At 36.2% G+C, this 17294-nt stretch overlaps 1 protein-coding gene across 1 annotated transcript in view; it reads left to right on the top strand.

Annotated features, from left to right (window-relative positions):
* DMXL1 (Dmx like 1) overlaps window positions 1–17294 on the top strand; it is a 185310-nt gene that overhangs the window by 113398 nt on the left and 54618 nt on the right. Inside the window, 4 exon segments of the mRNA XM_017872341.1 lie at window positions 7008–7186; window positions 11806–11948; window positions 14349–14434; window positions 15731–15932. Coding sequence (XP_017727830.1) covers window positions 7008–7186; window positions 11806–11948; window positions 14349–14434; window positions 15731–15932 — 610 coding nt within the window.

Raw genomic sequence — 17294 nt, 5'->3', positions numbered from 1 at the left:
CATCATTTGTTTTCCTTGTTCTGTTATAAATTTGGATTTAAATTTTCTTTACAATGATGGCCTCATGAACTAGATTATATTTCATTCTATATAGCTATTATATACTTAACATATTCTTGTAATAACATAATATTTAAAGATAACTTAAGCTTCATAACTGAAGAAAATGATAGATTTTTATTAGATTCTAGTCTGGCAGGTCAAAATTCTTAACAAAATGTTAATGTACATGAATTAATTTTAATCAAATTTTTTTTGTGAATTCCACTTTATATATTATGGAAGAGTTTGATTTTTCTAATTAAAACTCTAGGGCAGGTATATGTTCATGGAGCTCTGAATTATTTTGTTATTATGGTCGATTTTAAAGAAGATAACCAACTAAGCAATAGCAATTTTCCAAAATTACTTTTCTGCTAACAGTTAGAAATCCATACTTTTGCTTTTATTCTATATTATAAATAAAACATTTTAAGAAATTTTATTGTTTTGTGATACTTGCATTTATATGAACTGTGAATTATCTATCTTGATAAATTCATAGTAATGATTTTTTTATGTCTCCAAGTTGAGGAATGGAAATATAAAATAAATATTTTATTTGTGGTAAGCATGTCATATATTTTTTACTATGAGATTGCTAATGATATTCTAGACATAAAGTTTATTTCTGACTTATTATGCTAAAACAGATCAGAAAATCCATGTTTTGCTTTTCTTATAAAATTTTATAACAATAAAAGTTCTATATTCAGTATTCAATGATTATCACATCATTGCTATCATTCCTTTAGCAAAATAAGCAAAACGGCAAAATATCTTGACCAGAAGAGCTAAGACTTGAGCATATTAAAATATGAAACAAAATAGGTGATTTAAAATATAATTGAATATGCCAAACATTTAACTGGTGGTTTATTATAAGGAACTTTTAAAAGACTGCTGAACTTCAAAGTAACTAATTCTGTGGAAGGGAATACTTTTTTTTTCTATTCTTTTCTTTTTGAGACAGTCTCATTCTGTCGTCCAGGTTAGAGTGCAGTGGCGTGGTCTCAGCTCACTGCAGCCTCCGCCTCCTGAGTTCAAGTGATTCTCCCACCTCAGCCTCTCAATTAGCTGGGATTACAGGCATGCACCACCACACCCGGCTGATTTTTGTAGTTTTTGGTAGAGACGGGCCAGGCTGTTCTCAAACTCCTCACCACCAGTGATCCGCCTGCCTTGGCCTCCTAAAGTGCTGGGATTACAAGTGTGAGCCAGCACGCCTGGCCAGGAGTACATTTTTTTGTTAGACTTTTCATTGAAGACCATAAAATGTAAATTTTAATTTAAAGTTTAAAAAGTATTCTATTCATTAATTTTACAAATGACTCAGGAAGGCAAATTTTTATATAAGAGTAGAGAAAGCATAGAAGATAAAAGAAACTCCAAGAAATGTACATATATAGATTTTTACATGTAATTATTCTTTTATTTCACTGGTAAAGCCTGATGACAAAAGAAGAAACTAACCTTATAAGAAATAAAACATTGATTTATCTGACCTAGACTCCCTCATTCATGTTTTCTTCTTCTTCTTTTTTTTTTCTGAGGCAGGGTCTTGCTCTGTCGCCCAGGCTGAGTGCAGTGGTGCGATCACAGCTCATTGCAGCCTTGGCCTCTTGGGCTCAAGTGATCCTTCCACCTCAGCGCTCCAGGTAGCTGGGACTACAGGTGCAGGCCATCATTGATTAGCCTAGTCAAGTTTTTAAGTTTTATTTTTGTAGAAACAAGGTCTCACTATACCCAGGCTGGTCTTGCACTCCTGGACTGAAGTGATCTTCCCACCTCAACCTCCCAAAGTGCTGGGATTACAGGTGTGAGCCACCATGCCCTGCTTCATTCAATATTTCTGTGTACCTTACTGAGACCAATCATGTGATCTCTCTCTTCAGCCCAGTTTTCTAATATTTCTGGCAGTCCTAAGTCCTGCAGCAAAATGGCTTGAATATATTTTCTCCATTCTAATTTTTTTATCATGACTAAAAACACATGATATAAAATTTACCAAGTGAGCCATTTTTAAATATATAGTTTAGTGGTAAGTCTATTGTGGTGAAACAAATCTCCGGAACTTTTTCGTCTTGCGAATCTGAAACTATACCCATTAAACAGTTTGCCCACTTCGTACAATCCCTGGTAATCACCATTCTACTCTGTTTCCAGGAATTTGATTACTTTATATACCTCATATAAGTCGAATTATATAGTGCTTTGTCTTTCTGTGACTAGCTTATTTCACCTAGTATAATGTTCATCCATGTTGTAGCTTACAACAGAATTTCCTTCCTTTTTAAGGCTGAATATTACATTGTGGGTGTATAGTCCATTCACATTTTCAATAAGTTTGTTGAGTTTGGGTGAAATCTTATATACAGAACCGTATTGTGGCATTCAGGGTATTTGAAAAGTAAGTACTACTTTAGGGCAGTGACTTCAGGCTTTTGAATACATTACCTTATCCATAAAACATGCTTGACCAAATTCTCAATATTTGTATATTTATGTCTACTGCTGTTGATCCAGATGTTAAACATTGACAAAATTTAGTTTCTTCTCCTAACTACTTTCCTTCTTCCCCTTCTTTCCTCTGCTTTCCTGTCCCCCTGCTCCCATCTCTCCTTTCTTCTTGTCCCTTCTCCTTTCCCTCTACTTCTTCCCCTGTCCCTTTCTTCTTCTCCACTACCTCATTCACTTCTCCTTCTGCCATTTCCCCCTATTTATCAAAAAATAAATCTAAATAGAAGTTGTGGTATTTTCGTTCCATATTCCAGTGAATCGTTTTGTACACCAACTACCATGGAGACTGCCTTGCTCTGTGGTTTGGAGAGCAATCATCACTTTCTATTAAGATATTTATTATTTCATTTTTATAGATATTTATGGAGCCATGTTCAAGATACTGTGTATGGTAATGATCCTAGGAAGACTTTGAGGGTCAGTCTTTCTGAAAGCTGGATAGTATCATATTCCAGACTTTTTTTGTTGTTGTTTTTTGAGACCGAGTCTCACTCTGTCAGCCAGGCTGGAGTGCACTGGCATGATCTTGGCTCACTGCAACCTCTGCCTTCCAGGTTCAGGTGATTCTTGTACCTCAGCCTCCCAAGCAGCTGGGAGTACAGGTGCACACCACGACACTTGGCTAATTTTTGTATTTTTGGTAGAGATGGTGTTTTGCCATTTTGGCCAGGCTGGTCTCAAACTCCTGGCCTCATGCTGCCTGCCTCAGCATCCCAAAGTGCTGGGATTAACAGGCATGATCCACTGTGCCTGGCCAGACTTTTTTTTTCAATCACTAATCTTATTCTTTGAGAATTAAGAAGTACCTTCAATTAATTGCTTCTTTAATCCTTTTATTTTTGGAATCTTTGAAGTTTACTTGGAAAAATCACGTTTTCCATTTAATTTTGAGGATTTGTTTTACACTTAGTGTTCATGTACGTTTGTAGTCCTCACACTTTTTACCTGAAGATAAAGAAAGGTTAATATATACCTCTTAGGAGACTGAGGACTTAGACTGAATTGGCTTTGCTGAAAGCAAGAAATAAATTTGAAATCTGTTTTGCCTTAAACTTACATGGCTTTTATCTTTTCCATATTTTGGGGCTCAGTTTGAAGGTCCAGACTAATGTTTCTCCTGAAGCTTCGTGTATCCTCTGGCAAACTCATGAATAGCTCTGTGGATATGGATACCTTAGATTAAGAAGTAGAGAATGAGGCCTGCTGGTTACTTTAAGTTCAGTTTTTTTGTTGTTTGTTTTGTTGTTGAGACAGGATCTGGTTCTGTTGCCCAGGCTGGAGTGCAATGGTGTGGTCTCAGCTCACTGCACCCTCCATCTCCTGGGCTCAAGTGATCCTCCCAAGTAGCTGGGACTACAGGCATGTGCCACCATGCCCAGCTAATTTTTGTGTTTTTTTGTAGAGACTAGGTTTCATCCTGTTGCCCAGGCGGGTCTTGAACTCTAAGTTCAGTTTTTAAAGAAACGACATTTAAATCTAGGTTCAGAATATTAATTTCGTTGTGCTGATTGTAAATGATAAACTGAAAAATAAATATTAACTTCACCTTCCCCTTACATTTTAGTTTTAATCACAGCAATATATATGTGTGGTAATGAGTCTAGTAGTACAGAAAAATTTATAGGAAGAAATGTTGTCTTATTCCTCTGCTCCTCCCCTTTCCTATGTGTAGCCTGTTAACCATTTCTCCATTTCTGTTTTGGGTTCTTTGGGGAGTTACTTTTATAATTCTTAGAAAACCACATTACAGATATTCTGAGGGTAAGGAAAGGATTCTTAAGGGAAGGAAGGTATATTTGTCTGTACAGCCTACTGTCTTGACATGGAAACTTTGTTTTAAAAAGTACTTCCTGGGAAAGCAACTGAAACTTATTTTTTAAATTTATGTCAGGACATGATTCTGTTTTCCTGTGAATGCCTTAGTTTTCTTCAGTCACTTTCTAGCCTCCTTACACCTCTTAAAATTCATAAACTCTATATTCAAGTTGCTCTTAATTTCTCCCTAATGCTATTTTTTTCTTCTGTTACTAATAAAATAGCTGTTTTCCCATAATAATAGAACAGTAGAGTTAGTTTTCACCCAAGGAGTGGCAAATGTTCTTGATATTTGATTATTAGCATTTTCAAAAACAACCAGTTGAATACCCCAGCAGCTATAGTTTGAATTGGTGCCCTTAAACTTCACAACCAATCTGACCTAACAAGATTCAAGCATAAAATTGCCTTAAGTCTTCCTACAATTGGAGGACAAAGAAGAGGGAGTAACTACCCTATTGACAAGTCATAGGTCATTTCTTGTTTGCTGGGTGACATCGCTAAGGTCCTTTTAGTTAAAGCATCTAAAGTAATACACGCTCATTACTGTAAAACTGCCATTTTTTTTTCCTTTGGTCCTGCTTCATGCAAAGGGGGATAGTGGTGGTGGTGGTGGTGGTGGTGGTGGTTGTTTGAGACGAAGTCTTGCTCTGTCGCCCAGGCATAATCTTGGCTCACTGCAACCTCCCCCTCCCAGGTTCAAGCAATACTCATGCCTCAGCCTCCTGAGTAGCTGGGATTACAGACGCACGCCACCACGCCTGGCTCATTTTTGTATTTTTAGTAAAGTCAGGGTTTCACCATGTTGGCCAGGCTGGTCTCGAACTCCTGACCTCAGGTTATCTGCCCACCTCTGCCTCCCAAAGTGCTGGGATTACAGGCGTGAGCCACCACACCCAGCCAAAAAGTGTTTTAATAAGTGGTTTTCTACTTCCTGGTGTTGAGTCTGTAAATTTTAAATGTTTCCTCCTCCCAGTGTGGTTAATATTTTCATGTCATGTGACTGGATTCACAGCTTGTAGTTTCAAGTGTTTTCTGTCTTTAAAACTCTCTTATGTTTTACTTTTAAAACTATTTTATCTACCAATGGGTCAGTAAAAGAAAAAAAGAAAACTATGACATAGTAATCTTGGCAAAAATCTATTAATTTAACATTGTACGTTTTATTTTTTTCAGAGATTGTCTATACTTCTTGGTTTACATACTTTTTAATAACATAAAAACAGCCAGGTGCAGTGGCACCAGACTGTAGTCCCAGCCACTCAGGAGTCTGAGTTGTGGGTATCCCTTGAGTCCAGGGATTAAATCCAGCCTAGGCAACATAGGGAGACCTCCATCTCTTAAAAAAGACAAAATAGTAATGTTAAAGCCAAATTATAAATTGATAAATTTACTTTAAAACTTAGCGTTAAGTTTTTGAAAGGTAAAAAAATACCTCTATAGTTCTCACTTTTCGCTTGATGAGAAGTTGGTAAACTACTGTTTAAGTTTTAGAATGTGTGTTATTGTATGCAGCAGTAATACTGGAAACTTGATTGTTGATTATCAAATGTTAGTAAGAACAAAGAAAAAAATTTACACGTTTAATCTAACAGTTCCTTTTAAAATCATTTTAAAGATTAAGTAATCTTTTATGCCACTTTTAGTAGTCTCCTAGAATACTAATATTTTATTCATCTTTCCCTTTTCTGAAATAACCAAATTACTATATTAAACTCAGCTTGACTATAGCTTGTTATAATGCATGTGCATGCTGTGTCTGCAAGCTGAGACGCTTCAAACAATAAAACCAAACTGTATTACAGCACAAGTATTTTCTTTCCTTTGGAAGGTAAGTAAAATCTCATTGGAACCATTAAAGGAGAATATTGGTGTGCCTTAATGTGGAATTGTTTGCCTGTATATTAGATCATGCCTTTGCAAAATCCTTGATTGTCTACTGGTGATTTGCATTTTGTAACTCAAGGTTGATTAAAGATGTGTATAACTTTTTTAATGCTAATGTCTTTAGTATTCTGAGGTAATATACTAAAAAAATACTGCCTAATTGTAGAGTGTTCACAAAATAAAAGAAGTTTGCATTATTTTCTTCTTTATCATTCCATTGACTAGAAAATTCTATCTCTGAGCCATTTCCAAAAGTTTGAATCAGTTTAAGTAGTTATGGTGCCTGAATTTTGTTTATATTTTCTAATGAAAAATATAGTTTTAGATATAAGGCCACATGATTACCGAATAATCTCAGAAGAGAGTTGTTGCTTTTAATTAACACTGATATCCCATGGTAATCTTTAAAAAAATCAAAGTAGAAGGACGTTGGAAATTTCCTATCGTGTTCATAGTTACATTGTGGACTGATTTATGGGTGGATATTACATCCTTTTATCTTTCACATACAACAGATAAGTCAGCATTTAGAGAGTGAGAGACAAATTGAGGAAAATGCAGAGGTTGCTAGACAAAAATGTCTGTCTTCCTCTATTTATTTTCTTACCTGCTGTGTACTTTCATAATCTTAATCTTATTTTTTTGTGCGTGCTTATTTGTAGTTAACCTTAGATCGTATATAAACACAGGTGAAATAAATGCAATGAAAATAGTACTTCAGTAATGTTTTATTTTCTTTTTATTAGTTTCTTCACTAGTTGAAGAAGGAGAAAAACAGAACAAACGTTTTAGATCATCAAAAATGTCTTGCAGAGAATCTGCCCCACTGACCCCTTCCTCAGCACCAGTAAGCCAGGAGTCACTGGCAGTTAAAGAAAAGTTCATCCCACCTGAGCTCAGTATCTGGGACTATTTCATAGCTAAGGTAATTAAAATGCTATCTAGATCAATATTTTCATAGTCAAATAGAAATGAGAATATCAGAAATAAGTATAATTTTTGGTGCTTCCAAATGTTTTCCCACTTTGGTTTAGAAAATTTTCGTTAGTATCAGGCTACATTCCAAAAATATATACCCTAGAATATTTTGACCATATTTCATAGAGTTTTTAAGGCAGTTTTTTGGTAAATTATGATGTTTGCATTTTAAACAATAACTTTTGTATTTTATTATATTTTTATAAGATAAAAGATAATTTGCTTAACACCCTCATGTTAATGTACTTGATGGTGATTAAGAAATCAAAGTGCTGTGGTCATCTATCATCCATATACTTTTTGTTTTATACTACAGCAGTCTTTCATTATCCTGAAATGCATAAATTTCAATTACCAGTGTTTAGTTAAGTAACGTTATTCCCTCAACAACATTGTTCAAATTCGTTACCACAGTATGTTAAATATGAGTAAACTTCCCTGCTAGCACTTTAGTCTAGAAATCACTATGTAAATATGCACTTTTTGATCAGTGACCAATCATACCAGTTCTTTTAAAGTCTTTCAGTGATTGATTATGCAGCACCTGTTACTCAGTTCACACACAGCAAAGCATGCAGTTGTTTTGCTTCATCTCCTGTGATAAACCCGTATGATAGAGTACAAAATTGGATTTAATCAGAAGAGGGAAGTGGCCACCTAAGATGAAAGTGCATCCATAAAAAAAGTGATAGTACTGAGAGTGACATTCAAGTTGAACATAAGTGAAGTTAGAGAACAAATAGCCAACTGTGGGTATGTTGACAACGCTGCCATTTGAAAGACTCTAGATGTACAGCCAGAGGAATTTAGTGAAGGTGAACTTATAAATGTAGAAAGTAGTTGTGATAAAATGATGAAGATGTTCAGAGATCGTGACCTTGCCAAAAAACTTTACACTGAAGGGATTCACAGCATTGAAAATGCAAAGAACAGTATGTTGGAAGCTGATAAAATCTTAGAAGTGTGACAGTTTGTTTAAGGCACAGAAGAAATGCTTGCTTCATATCCTAAGTTACAGAGATAAAAGGCAATCGTTACTCAAGCTACTCTTGATAAGTTTTTTACAAAGAAATAAAACATGTTATTTCTTTGTATTCCTAATATTTTAATTACAGTATGTTAAAATTAGTTTATTTTAAAAAATTTTTTCTATTCATTTATAACTGATGGTAAGAGTTTCTAGTGTTTTGACAAATGTTTTTAAAGGTCACAAAACATTTGTAATTTTTCCCATTGATTATTATTGCTCTGTATAGTTTCTGCATGCATGGTCGTTTTTATACTCATGCAATATTGTGCAAAACAAGGACTGCCTATATAAGTATCTTTCACTTTTTGTGTCATCAGCCACATCCCTCACATTCTCAATTTCCAGACGTTCTCCTGCACAAATTGACATCTAACTCTAACTGTTCTCTAGTGACAAAAGTCTCCCAGGCCTACTAAGCTATGGCTTTTATTTTTCTCATATCCTACATGCTTAAGGGTAATGAAAGGAGTTTGTGTCTCCTTGTTCCTCACTGCCCTTTTTTGAGTGATTTATTTATTCATATATTCAACAAATATTTATTAAGCACTTCATTTATCTAGGAATATCTTTATTTCACTTCTATATTTTGAAGGAGAGTTTCGCTGGATATAGGATTGTTGGTTAGCAAGGCCTTCTTTAGCTGTCTTGTTTCTGAATCTTTTTGTTAAATGTCTAGGGTCTGCCCTTACACCCAGTCAATATCACAACTTCAAAGTAGTTGAGATGTTACCTTCCCTAATTGTTTGCTCCTGAGATCTCTGTTACTTTTGATAATGCCTATGGGCCTAGAATTTTAAAGACAATCCCCTCTGGCAGGGCATCAGAACTCTAGTCTTCACAGCCTGCCCTGCTGACGCTGGTGGAACACCTACACCACAGATATTGGGGTAGAATGGGAACAGCTCCTGACCAAGTTCTCACTGTTTTACCCAGATCAAATCCCATAGATTTTTTTAAATAAATACTTCTCTATGTGTTATATGCATGGGTCAACCATTGGTTGTTTTCTACAACTTTGTTCAATTTTATTGTTGCTTTTTGGAGAAAGGACTTACCAAGCTGTTTACTTAGCTGTTCCAGAAGTCCCACTCTCCCTGCTATGTTTCTTTGTTGGTCTTCCAAGGTTTTACAACCTTTTTTTCAAATTTCCCGCATCTCCCCTTCCATCCTATCCTCACTCTTAATTGATGACCTCACCTTGTAAGTCACTGAGAAAGATAGAATCAGACAAAACTTTTTCATCATCCCAATTTAAAGTTACAGATCAATGACATTTGTTCCTGGCTTATTCCCTCCTGTTACGATGGAGGAAGAGTCTTTCTATCAAAGACCATTTTCTCGAGTGCTACTCTGAATCGCATTCTTTCCTTTCTTCTCTACTCTCCCCTGCGTTTTCAGTTCTCTTCCTCTCTGTCGAATCCTGCACATCAAGACAGAAATGTGCTTTAGTATCTCCCATCCCAAACCCCTGCTTTGACCCTGAAATTTTTTCCAGCTGCTATCCCATTTTTCCCGTTCACATTCAGCTTTTCAAAACTATAGACACATGTGCTTTCTACTGCCTTATTTCCCTTTCATACTTACTTAGCATATAACTTTCTGACCCAGTTACACCCATTAAAACTGCTGTTGTTGAGATTCAGGTGATATCCATGTCAAGTATAGTGGAAACTTTTTAATTATTTTCTTATCTGTCTTCTTAGCATCATTCAACATTCTTCACTACTCCTGCCTTGAAATGCTTTTCTCTCCTTTTCTCTTGATGCCAGTCTCTTGTAGCTTTTTTTCTTAAACTTACTATTTATTCCTTCATAATCTTCTTTCTTCATCCTTCCTCTTCTATTTGACCCATGAATGTTGGTCTTCTTCGTGATTTGGACATTTTATATCGATTTTCCCCAAAACCTTCCCTCTCATACCCAGTCTTTCCATTTTATGAAATTATATATTCATCCTTATAGTTGCTCAAGCCAAAACCCTGGGAATCATTTGTTTTTCCCCCACCTTCTCTTGCTCTCCAAATCTATCAGCACATCTGTCGGTGCTTTCTCCAAAATAGGTCTTGAATCTACTATTTTTCTCCAGCTTCATTACTAACCACCTATATCCAAGCTGCCAACTCCTGTTTTAGTTAGTGATGTCTTCAATTCTACTCTTGCCATTTAGCTTTTCTCTCATAAAAGAGTGATCGTAATGATATACTTAGCATACAAATCTCAGAAGCTGTCTTCTACCTACAACTTATTGGTGGCATTCCCTTACATTCCTTTACCATGGCCTGTGAGACCCCGTCTGAGCTGTCATTTGCTATTCTCTCCAATCTTTCTCCCAACATTTATCTTTCTGCTTAGCAGACTCGATCAAAATACTATTTTCAAACCAAACTCTTTCCCAAACTCTTTCTGCATTCTTTTTCCACTGTCTAAAATACTTTTCTTCCCTCTTGTTGTATGGTTTGTTCCTTCCTGTCCTTTAGTTCTCATACTTTTCTTTTTTCTTTTTTTTTTTTTCTTTTTTTTTTTTTTTTTTTTTTTTTTTGAGACGTATGTCACTCTGTCGCCCGGGCTGGGAGTGCAGTGGCGGGATCTAAGCCTCACTGCAACCTCTCGCCTCCCGGTTTACGCCATTCTCGCTGCCTCAGGCTCCCGAGTAGTCCTGGGACACCAGCCCCACAACCGGTCGCCTGTCCCTAGTTTTGTATGTTTTAGTAGCAGACGGGGTTTCAGTGTTAGCCAGGTGGTCTCGACTCCTGACCCTCATGGATCCACCCATCTCGGACCCTCCCAAAGTGCTGGGATTACATGTTGAGCCACCGCGCCCGGCCTTTTTTTTTTTTTTTTGAACCAAAGTTTGGCTCTGTCGCCCAGGCTGGCGTGCAGTGGTGCGATCTCGGCTCACTGCAACCTCCGCCTCCCAGTTCACACCATTCTCCTGCCTCAGCCTCTCAAGTAGCTGGGACTACAGGTGCCCGCCACCACGCCCAGCTAATTTTTTGTATTTTTAGTAGAAACGGGGTTTCACCGTGTTCACCAGGATGGTCTCAATCTCCTGAACTTGTGATCCGCCCGCCTCGGCCTCCCAAAGTGCTGGGATTACAGGCGTGAGCCACCGCACCTGGCCTCTCATACTTTTCAAAGAGGACTTCCATGATCACCTTATCTCAATTCTCCTTATTCTCCATTTCTTTTCTTTGTAGCACGTAATACAAGTTGTATTTAGTTTTCTGTTATTTGCTATTTTTTCCACTAACATATAAAACGTAAATGAGGGTGGTGATTGTATCTGTCTTAAAAATTCTTAAATCAGGTAGAATTCTTGCTGCACAGTGGATACTTAATAAATTTTTGTTGAATGGATGAATAAATAATGGAATTGTATCAAGTGATGTCAAAGGCATAGGATGGTAAGATAATAGTTACTTACCTCTCTTATAATGAAGTATCTGCAAATGAGATGAGTTATTACTGTTAGACTATATGTTTGAATGTATTAAATTAGATATTTGGCTGATAAATTTCATGATTCCTTTATTTTAGCCTTTTCTACCCCCTTCTCAAAGTAGAGCTGAATATGATTCAGAGGAGAGTCTGGGAAGTGATGATGATGATGATGATGATGATGATGATGTTTTAGCATCAGATTTCCATCTCCAGGAGCATTCTAATTCAAATTCATATAGGTATGGAATATTTTATTTTAAATTTCTTTTTAAAAATCATGGTTTACATAAATAATATTTTTGAAAAAACACATGTGAGGTGAAATTAATAGCTTGTTGACTTTATAACACATTATAACCCAGATTTCTTTAGTTGAAATTGTTAAATTCCTTTCCTTAACAATAATTTCTATGTTGACTTTATAACACATTATAACTCAGATTTCTTTAGTTGAAATTGTTAAATTCCTTTCCTTAACAATAATTTATCACATATCTTCGTTTGTCCATTAATGGACTATCCGTAATTTGCATCATTCCTCACAAATCTTGCTCCAAGATTATACCTTGCATTTTGGGCTCTAACATAAACAAGTTCTACTGTTTTAGTCTAGAAAATATAAAGTATTTTCAGTAGAACACTAGTACTGTAAGATATCAATAGGCACTATCTTCAAAAAGTACTCTGTAAATGTTCTAAATGCTCACCTCTAGCTCCAGTACTGCGTTATTCTTACATTCATGAACGATAGAATATTATCTTGTCTCTGTTGATATGTTTACATCTAAAACATATATATGTTTTACTAAAACATGGTATGTTAATGGTGTGATAAAAAAATGTAAATTTTCCAAAAGAAATAAATATATGAGGACATTGAAGTCATTCTTTATTTAAAAGTTACTATGAGATTTTTTACTTCCTGGTTTATTGAGGGTTTTTTCCCCCCTGCTGAATGAATTTTACTTTTTCAGTATATAAATCATTTAAAAGTCAAACTGCACAACTCAACAACAAAAAGACAAATAATTTAAAAAATGAACAAAGGGCTGGGCATGATGGCCTATACCTGTAATCCCAGCACTTTGGGAGGCCAAGGTGGTCAGATCACATGAACCCAGGAGTTCAAGATCAGCCCAGACAACATGGCAAAACCCCATCTGTATTTCTAAAAAAAAAAAAAAATGTTAATGAACAAAGGACTTGAATAGACATTTCTCCAAAGATGATGTGAAAATGGCCAATAAGCATATGAAAAGATGCTCAATATCATTAATCATTAGAGAAATGCAGATCAGTTTCCCAATGAGACAACATCTCATATGCGTTAGGATGGCTACAAAAAAAAAGTAACAGTGCTGGCAAGGAGGAGGAGAAATTGGAATCTTTGTGCACTTTTGGTGAGAATGTAAAATGGTGCAGCAACTGTGAAAACAGTAAAACAACTGTGAAAAACTGGTTCCTTAAAAAATTAAAAATAAAATTAACATATGATCCAGCCTTTCCACTATGTATATATACCTGAAAATATTGAAAACAGGGACTGAAACAGATATTTGTACTCCCCATGTTCTTAGCAGCATTAGTTACAGTAACTGAGGGGAAGAAACAATCAAGTGTGTTTTAACAGATGAATTACTAAACAAAATGTGCTATGTACACTCAGTGGAGTATTATTCAGCCCTAATTAGGAAGGAAATTCTGACACATGCTACAACATGGATATAATGCTAAGTGACATAAATCAGTCACAGAAAGGGTTATAGTATGTGATTTCACTTATATGAGGTACCTAGAATCGTGAAATACATAAAGACTAAAAATAAAATAGTGGTTTTCAAGGGCTGGCGGTGGGGGGAGAATGGGGAATGAATTTTCAGTTTCAGTTTTGCAAGAAGAAAAGAATTCTGGAATTGGATAGTGATGGTGATTGCACAGCAATGTGAATGTACTTAATGCCCCTGAACTATAAACTTAAAATGGCCAAAATGGTAAATTTTATGTTTTGTATTTTACCACTGTTAAAAAATAACTAAAATTCAATCTTTTAAGAAATAAATATGTTCCACTTGAAATAAAAGAGAAGCTGACTTTTTTTAAATCAAACTATATAAAAATGTGAAATCACAAGTTTTACTTAAGCTTCTATTTACTCTATCCAATTTCTTCTGCACATCCTCTACAGCAAATCACTTTTATTAGCTTCTTGTTTATCCTTCTGTTTGCAAATAAGCAAAAGCATCTGTCCAAACTTATTCCCCCTGATTTCTTGCAGAGGGTAGCATACTACATATAGTGTTCTGCTACCTGCTTTTTATTTGTTACTACATACGAAAACTTACTCCATATTAACATTTAGAGATCCTTCTTCATTCCTTCTTATGGTTACCCTAATATTCCTTAGGTCAAAAATAGTTATTCAACGAGTACTCTCGTCATGGATAATTTTGGTTATTTCTGCACTTCTGCTATTGTAGATAATGCTGACACGACTAACTGGATGTGTATATTATTTTGTTTTCGTAGAGGGGTATATTCAGGTTGATTCCTAATAGTGGAATTTGTTGAATCAAAGGGTAGTATACTCTTCTAAATTCCTATAGAAATTTTTAACAGATCCATTGTTGCTTTATTTTTAGTTGGTCCTTGATGCGGTTGGCAATGGTGCAATTGGTGCTCAACAATTTGAAGACTTTTTATCCCTTTGCAGGTCATGATCTTGCAGGTAATAAATAGCTCCACTTGAACTCATGGTACCATAGCTTTTGACTTACTACTTGTTTTTTTTGTTTGTGTGTTTGTTTTTCTGGAGTGGGGGAAAAGTTTAGTGACATCCTGTTATAGAAGTTAGATTTCTTTTAACTAAACCAACTATCTGTAAATGTATCTGTCATACTGTTATGTTAGGTGCATGAGGAGGGCAACATCCAAGAAATCAAGGGCACTGAACGTGATAGGATTGACTATATTGAGATTCTATTTATACTCTAGCCAAGTGTTAAGGGATTTTACAATGGAGAGAAAACTAAGCAAATGCGAAAGCTAGCAATTATTAACTTCAAAGGAGGAAAAGATTGTACAGGAAAGAAAGGGGCGTGATAACATACTAAGTGATTCTGCTATGAACTATAGTTCTGTATATATGATACAGTAAACACAAAAATACCAATTTAACCAAATATTTTTATGAGACTCTATCATAATGATGACAGAGGAGTTTATTCTCATGCCATAGTAGTAAGTCAGTAGATCATTTCTGAAATTGAAAAATTAAGTATTAAGCATGTTATTTAGATATAGAGAGGTAAGTAGAAGGAATAACTAAAAGTTGAAAGTGAGATCAGGACTCCAGAGTACAGATGGGCAGAATTGCAAAGTGCTGAGTTCCATGGCAAGTATTATTTAATTTTAACTTTATGTTTTGTTTTCATTTTCTATAGCTCTTAAATAAGAGTTATATGCCATACAGAAATTAGTCTGATACAAATTAAAGCAGGGGTGTCCAATCTTTTGGCTTCTCTGGGCCACAGAGGAAGAATAATTGCCTTGGGCCACACATGAAATACATTCATACTAACAACAGATGATGAGCTTAAAAGAAAAATCACAAATTTCATAATGTTTTAAGAAAGTTTACGGATTTGTGTTGGGCTTCATTCAAAGCTGTCTGGGCCGCATGCAGCCTGTGGGCCATGGGTTGGACAAGTTTGATTTAAAGCAATTAATTTTCCCCACATACATATTTTCAAAATCTTCAGATACATTTTTCTTGTAATATTAAAGTCAGAAGCAGTAATGTTGAAATACTTACACAGATTTACGGCATACCTTTTGTAATCCTCTGGGTTTCTTTGCCCATCTCACCTTGCACATCTTCCCTGCCAAAGTGTATGTTAATATTTAATCTCAGTCTTTTTTTTTTTCCTGCATCCGTTCTCCCCGCTCTCATTTCAGTCTTCCTTAAAATTGAATATGGCATTTTACTGCATAAGATTAATATGAGTCATTGTTCCCATTTTAGAGCTTCCAGTTAGTTCACCTCTTTGTCATGCGGTTCTAAAAACTCTTCAATGTTGGGAACAAGTTCTTCTCCGACGACTTGAAATCCATGGTGGGCCACCTCAAAATTATATCGCAAGTCATACCTCTGAAGAGAGTTTGTCTGCAGGTCCTGCAATTCTTCGCCACAAAGCTTTACTGGAACCTACAAACACTCCTTTCAAGTAGGTTTTCTTATGAATATTGTTTGGGTTTTTTTGTTTGTTTGTTTTTTGAGATGACATCTCACTCTGTCATCCAGGCTGGAGTGCAATGGCACAATCTTAGCTCACTGCAGCCTCTGCCTCCTGGGTTCAAGCGATTATCCTGCTTCAGTCTCCTGAATAGCTGGGATTACAGGAGCCCGCCACCATGCCTGGTTAATTTTTGTATTTTTAGTGGAAATGGGGTTTTACCATGTTGGCCAGGCTGGTCTCAAACTCCCGACCTCAGGTGATGCACCCGCCTCGGCCTCCCAAAGTGCTGGGATTACAGGCGTGAGCCACCACACCCACCCTGAATACTGTTTTTAAGATAGGAGTTTTACTTTTTGGGCTGCACATTCTTGTCATAACTGCTCAACCCTGCCAATGTAGAGTAAAAGCCACCATAGACAACATGTACAGAAATAAATTCAGTTGTTGTCCAATAAACGTTATTTCTTAAAATGGTAGGTAGGCTAGATTTGGACTGTGAGCCATAGTTTATTGATGCCTGCTCTAGAGCAGTGCTAGAGCAGGTTATAGAAAATAGCTGGTTACAGAAGTGTTAAGAGGAAAGTTTATAGCACTAAGCAACAGTCAACAGATTCAGCACAATTCCTGTCAAATTACCAACATCGTACTTAACAGCATTAGGAAAAAACTATTCTAAATTTCACATAGAACTAATAGAGAGCTGGACTAGCCAAAGCAATCCTAAGCAAAAAGAACAAGGCATCACATTACCTGACTTCAAACTATACTACAAAGCAACAGTAACCAAAACAGCATGGTACTGGTACAAAAATAGACAAATAGACCAGTGGAACAAAATAGAGAACTCAGAAATAAACTCGTGAGGATTTGTTCTATAGATTATTTCATCACTCAGGTGGTACTAAGCCTGGTACCCAGTAGTTATTTTTCCTTTTTTGGAGACAAAGTCTTGCTCTGTTAACCAGGCTGGAGTGCATTGGCATGATAACAGTTCACTGCAGCCTTCACTTCCTGGGCACAAATGATCATCCTGTGTCGGCCTCCTGAGTAGCTGGGATCACAGGCATGCAACACCATGCCCAACTAATTTTTTGTATTTTTTGTAGAGACGTATTTTTTGTATTTTTTGTATTTTTTGTAGATTCACCTTGTTACTCAGACTGGTCTCAAACTCCTGTGCTCAAGCAGCCCACCTGCCACAGCCCCCCAGAGTGCTGGGATTTCAGCTGTGAGCCACCATGCCTGGCCCCCAATAGTTATTTTTTCTGATCCTCTTTCTCCTCCCCCCTCCCCCCTCAAGTAGACCCCACTGTCTGTTGTTCCCTTCTTTGTGTTCACGAGTTCTCAACA

The sequence above is a fragment of the Rhinopithecus bieti genome, unplaced genomic scaffold (assembly GCF_001698545.2).
Source record: "Rhinopithecus bieti isolate Rb0 unplaced genomic scaffold, ASM169854v2 scaffold_6439, whole genome shotgun sequence".
Classification (NCBI taxonomy): Eukaryota; Metazoa; Chordata; class Mammalia; order Primates; family Cercopithecidae; genus Rhinopithecus; species Rhinopithecus bieti.
Note: the sequence above shows the minus strand (reverse complement) of the source record. Positions and strands in the feature narration are given on the sequence as shown.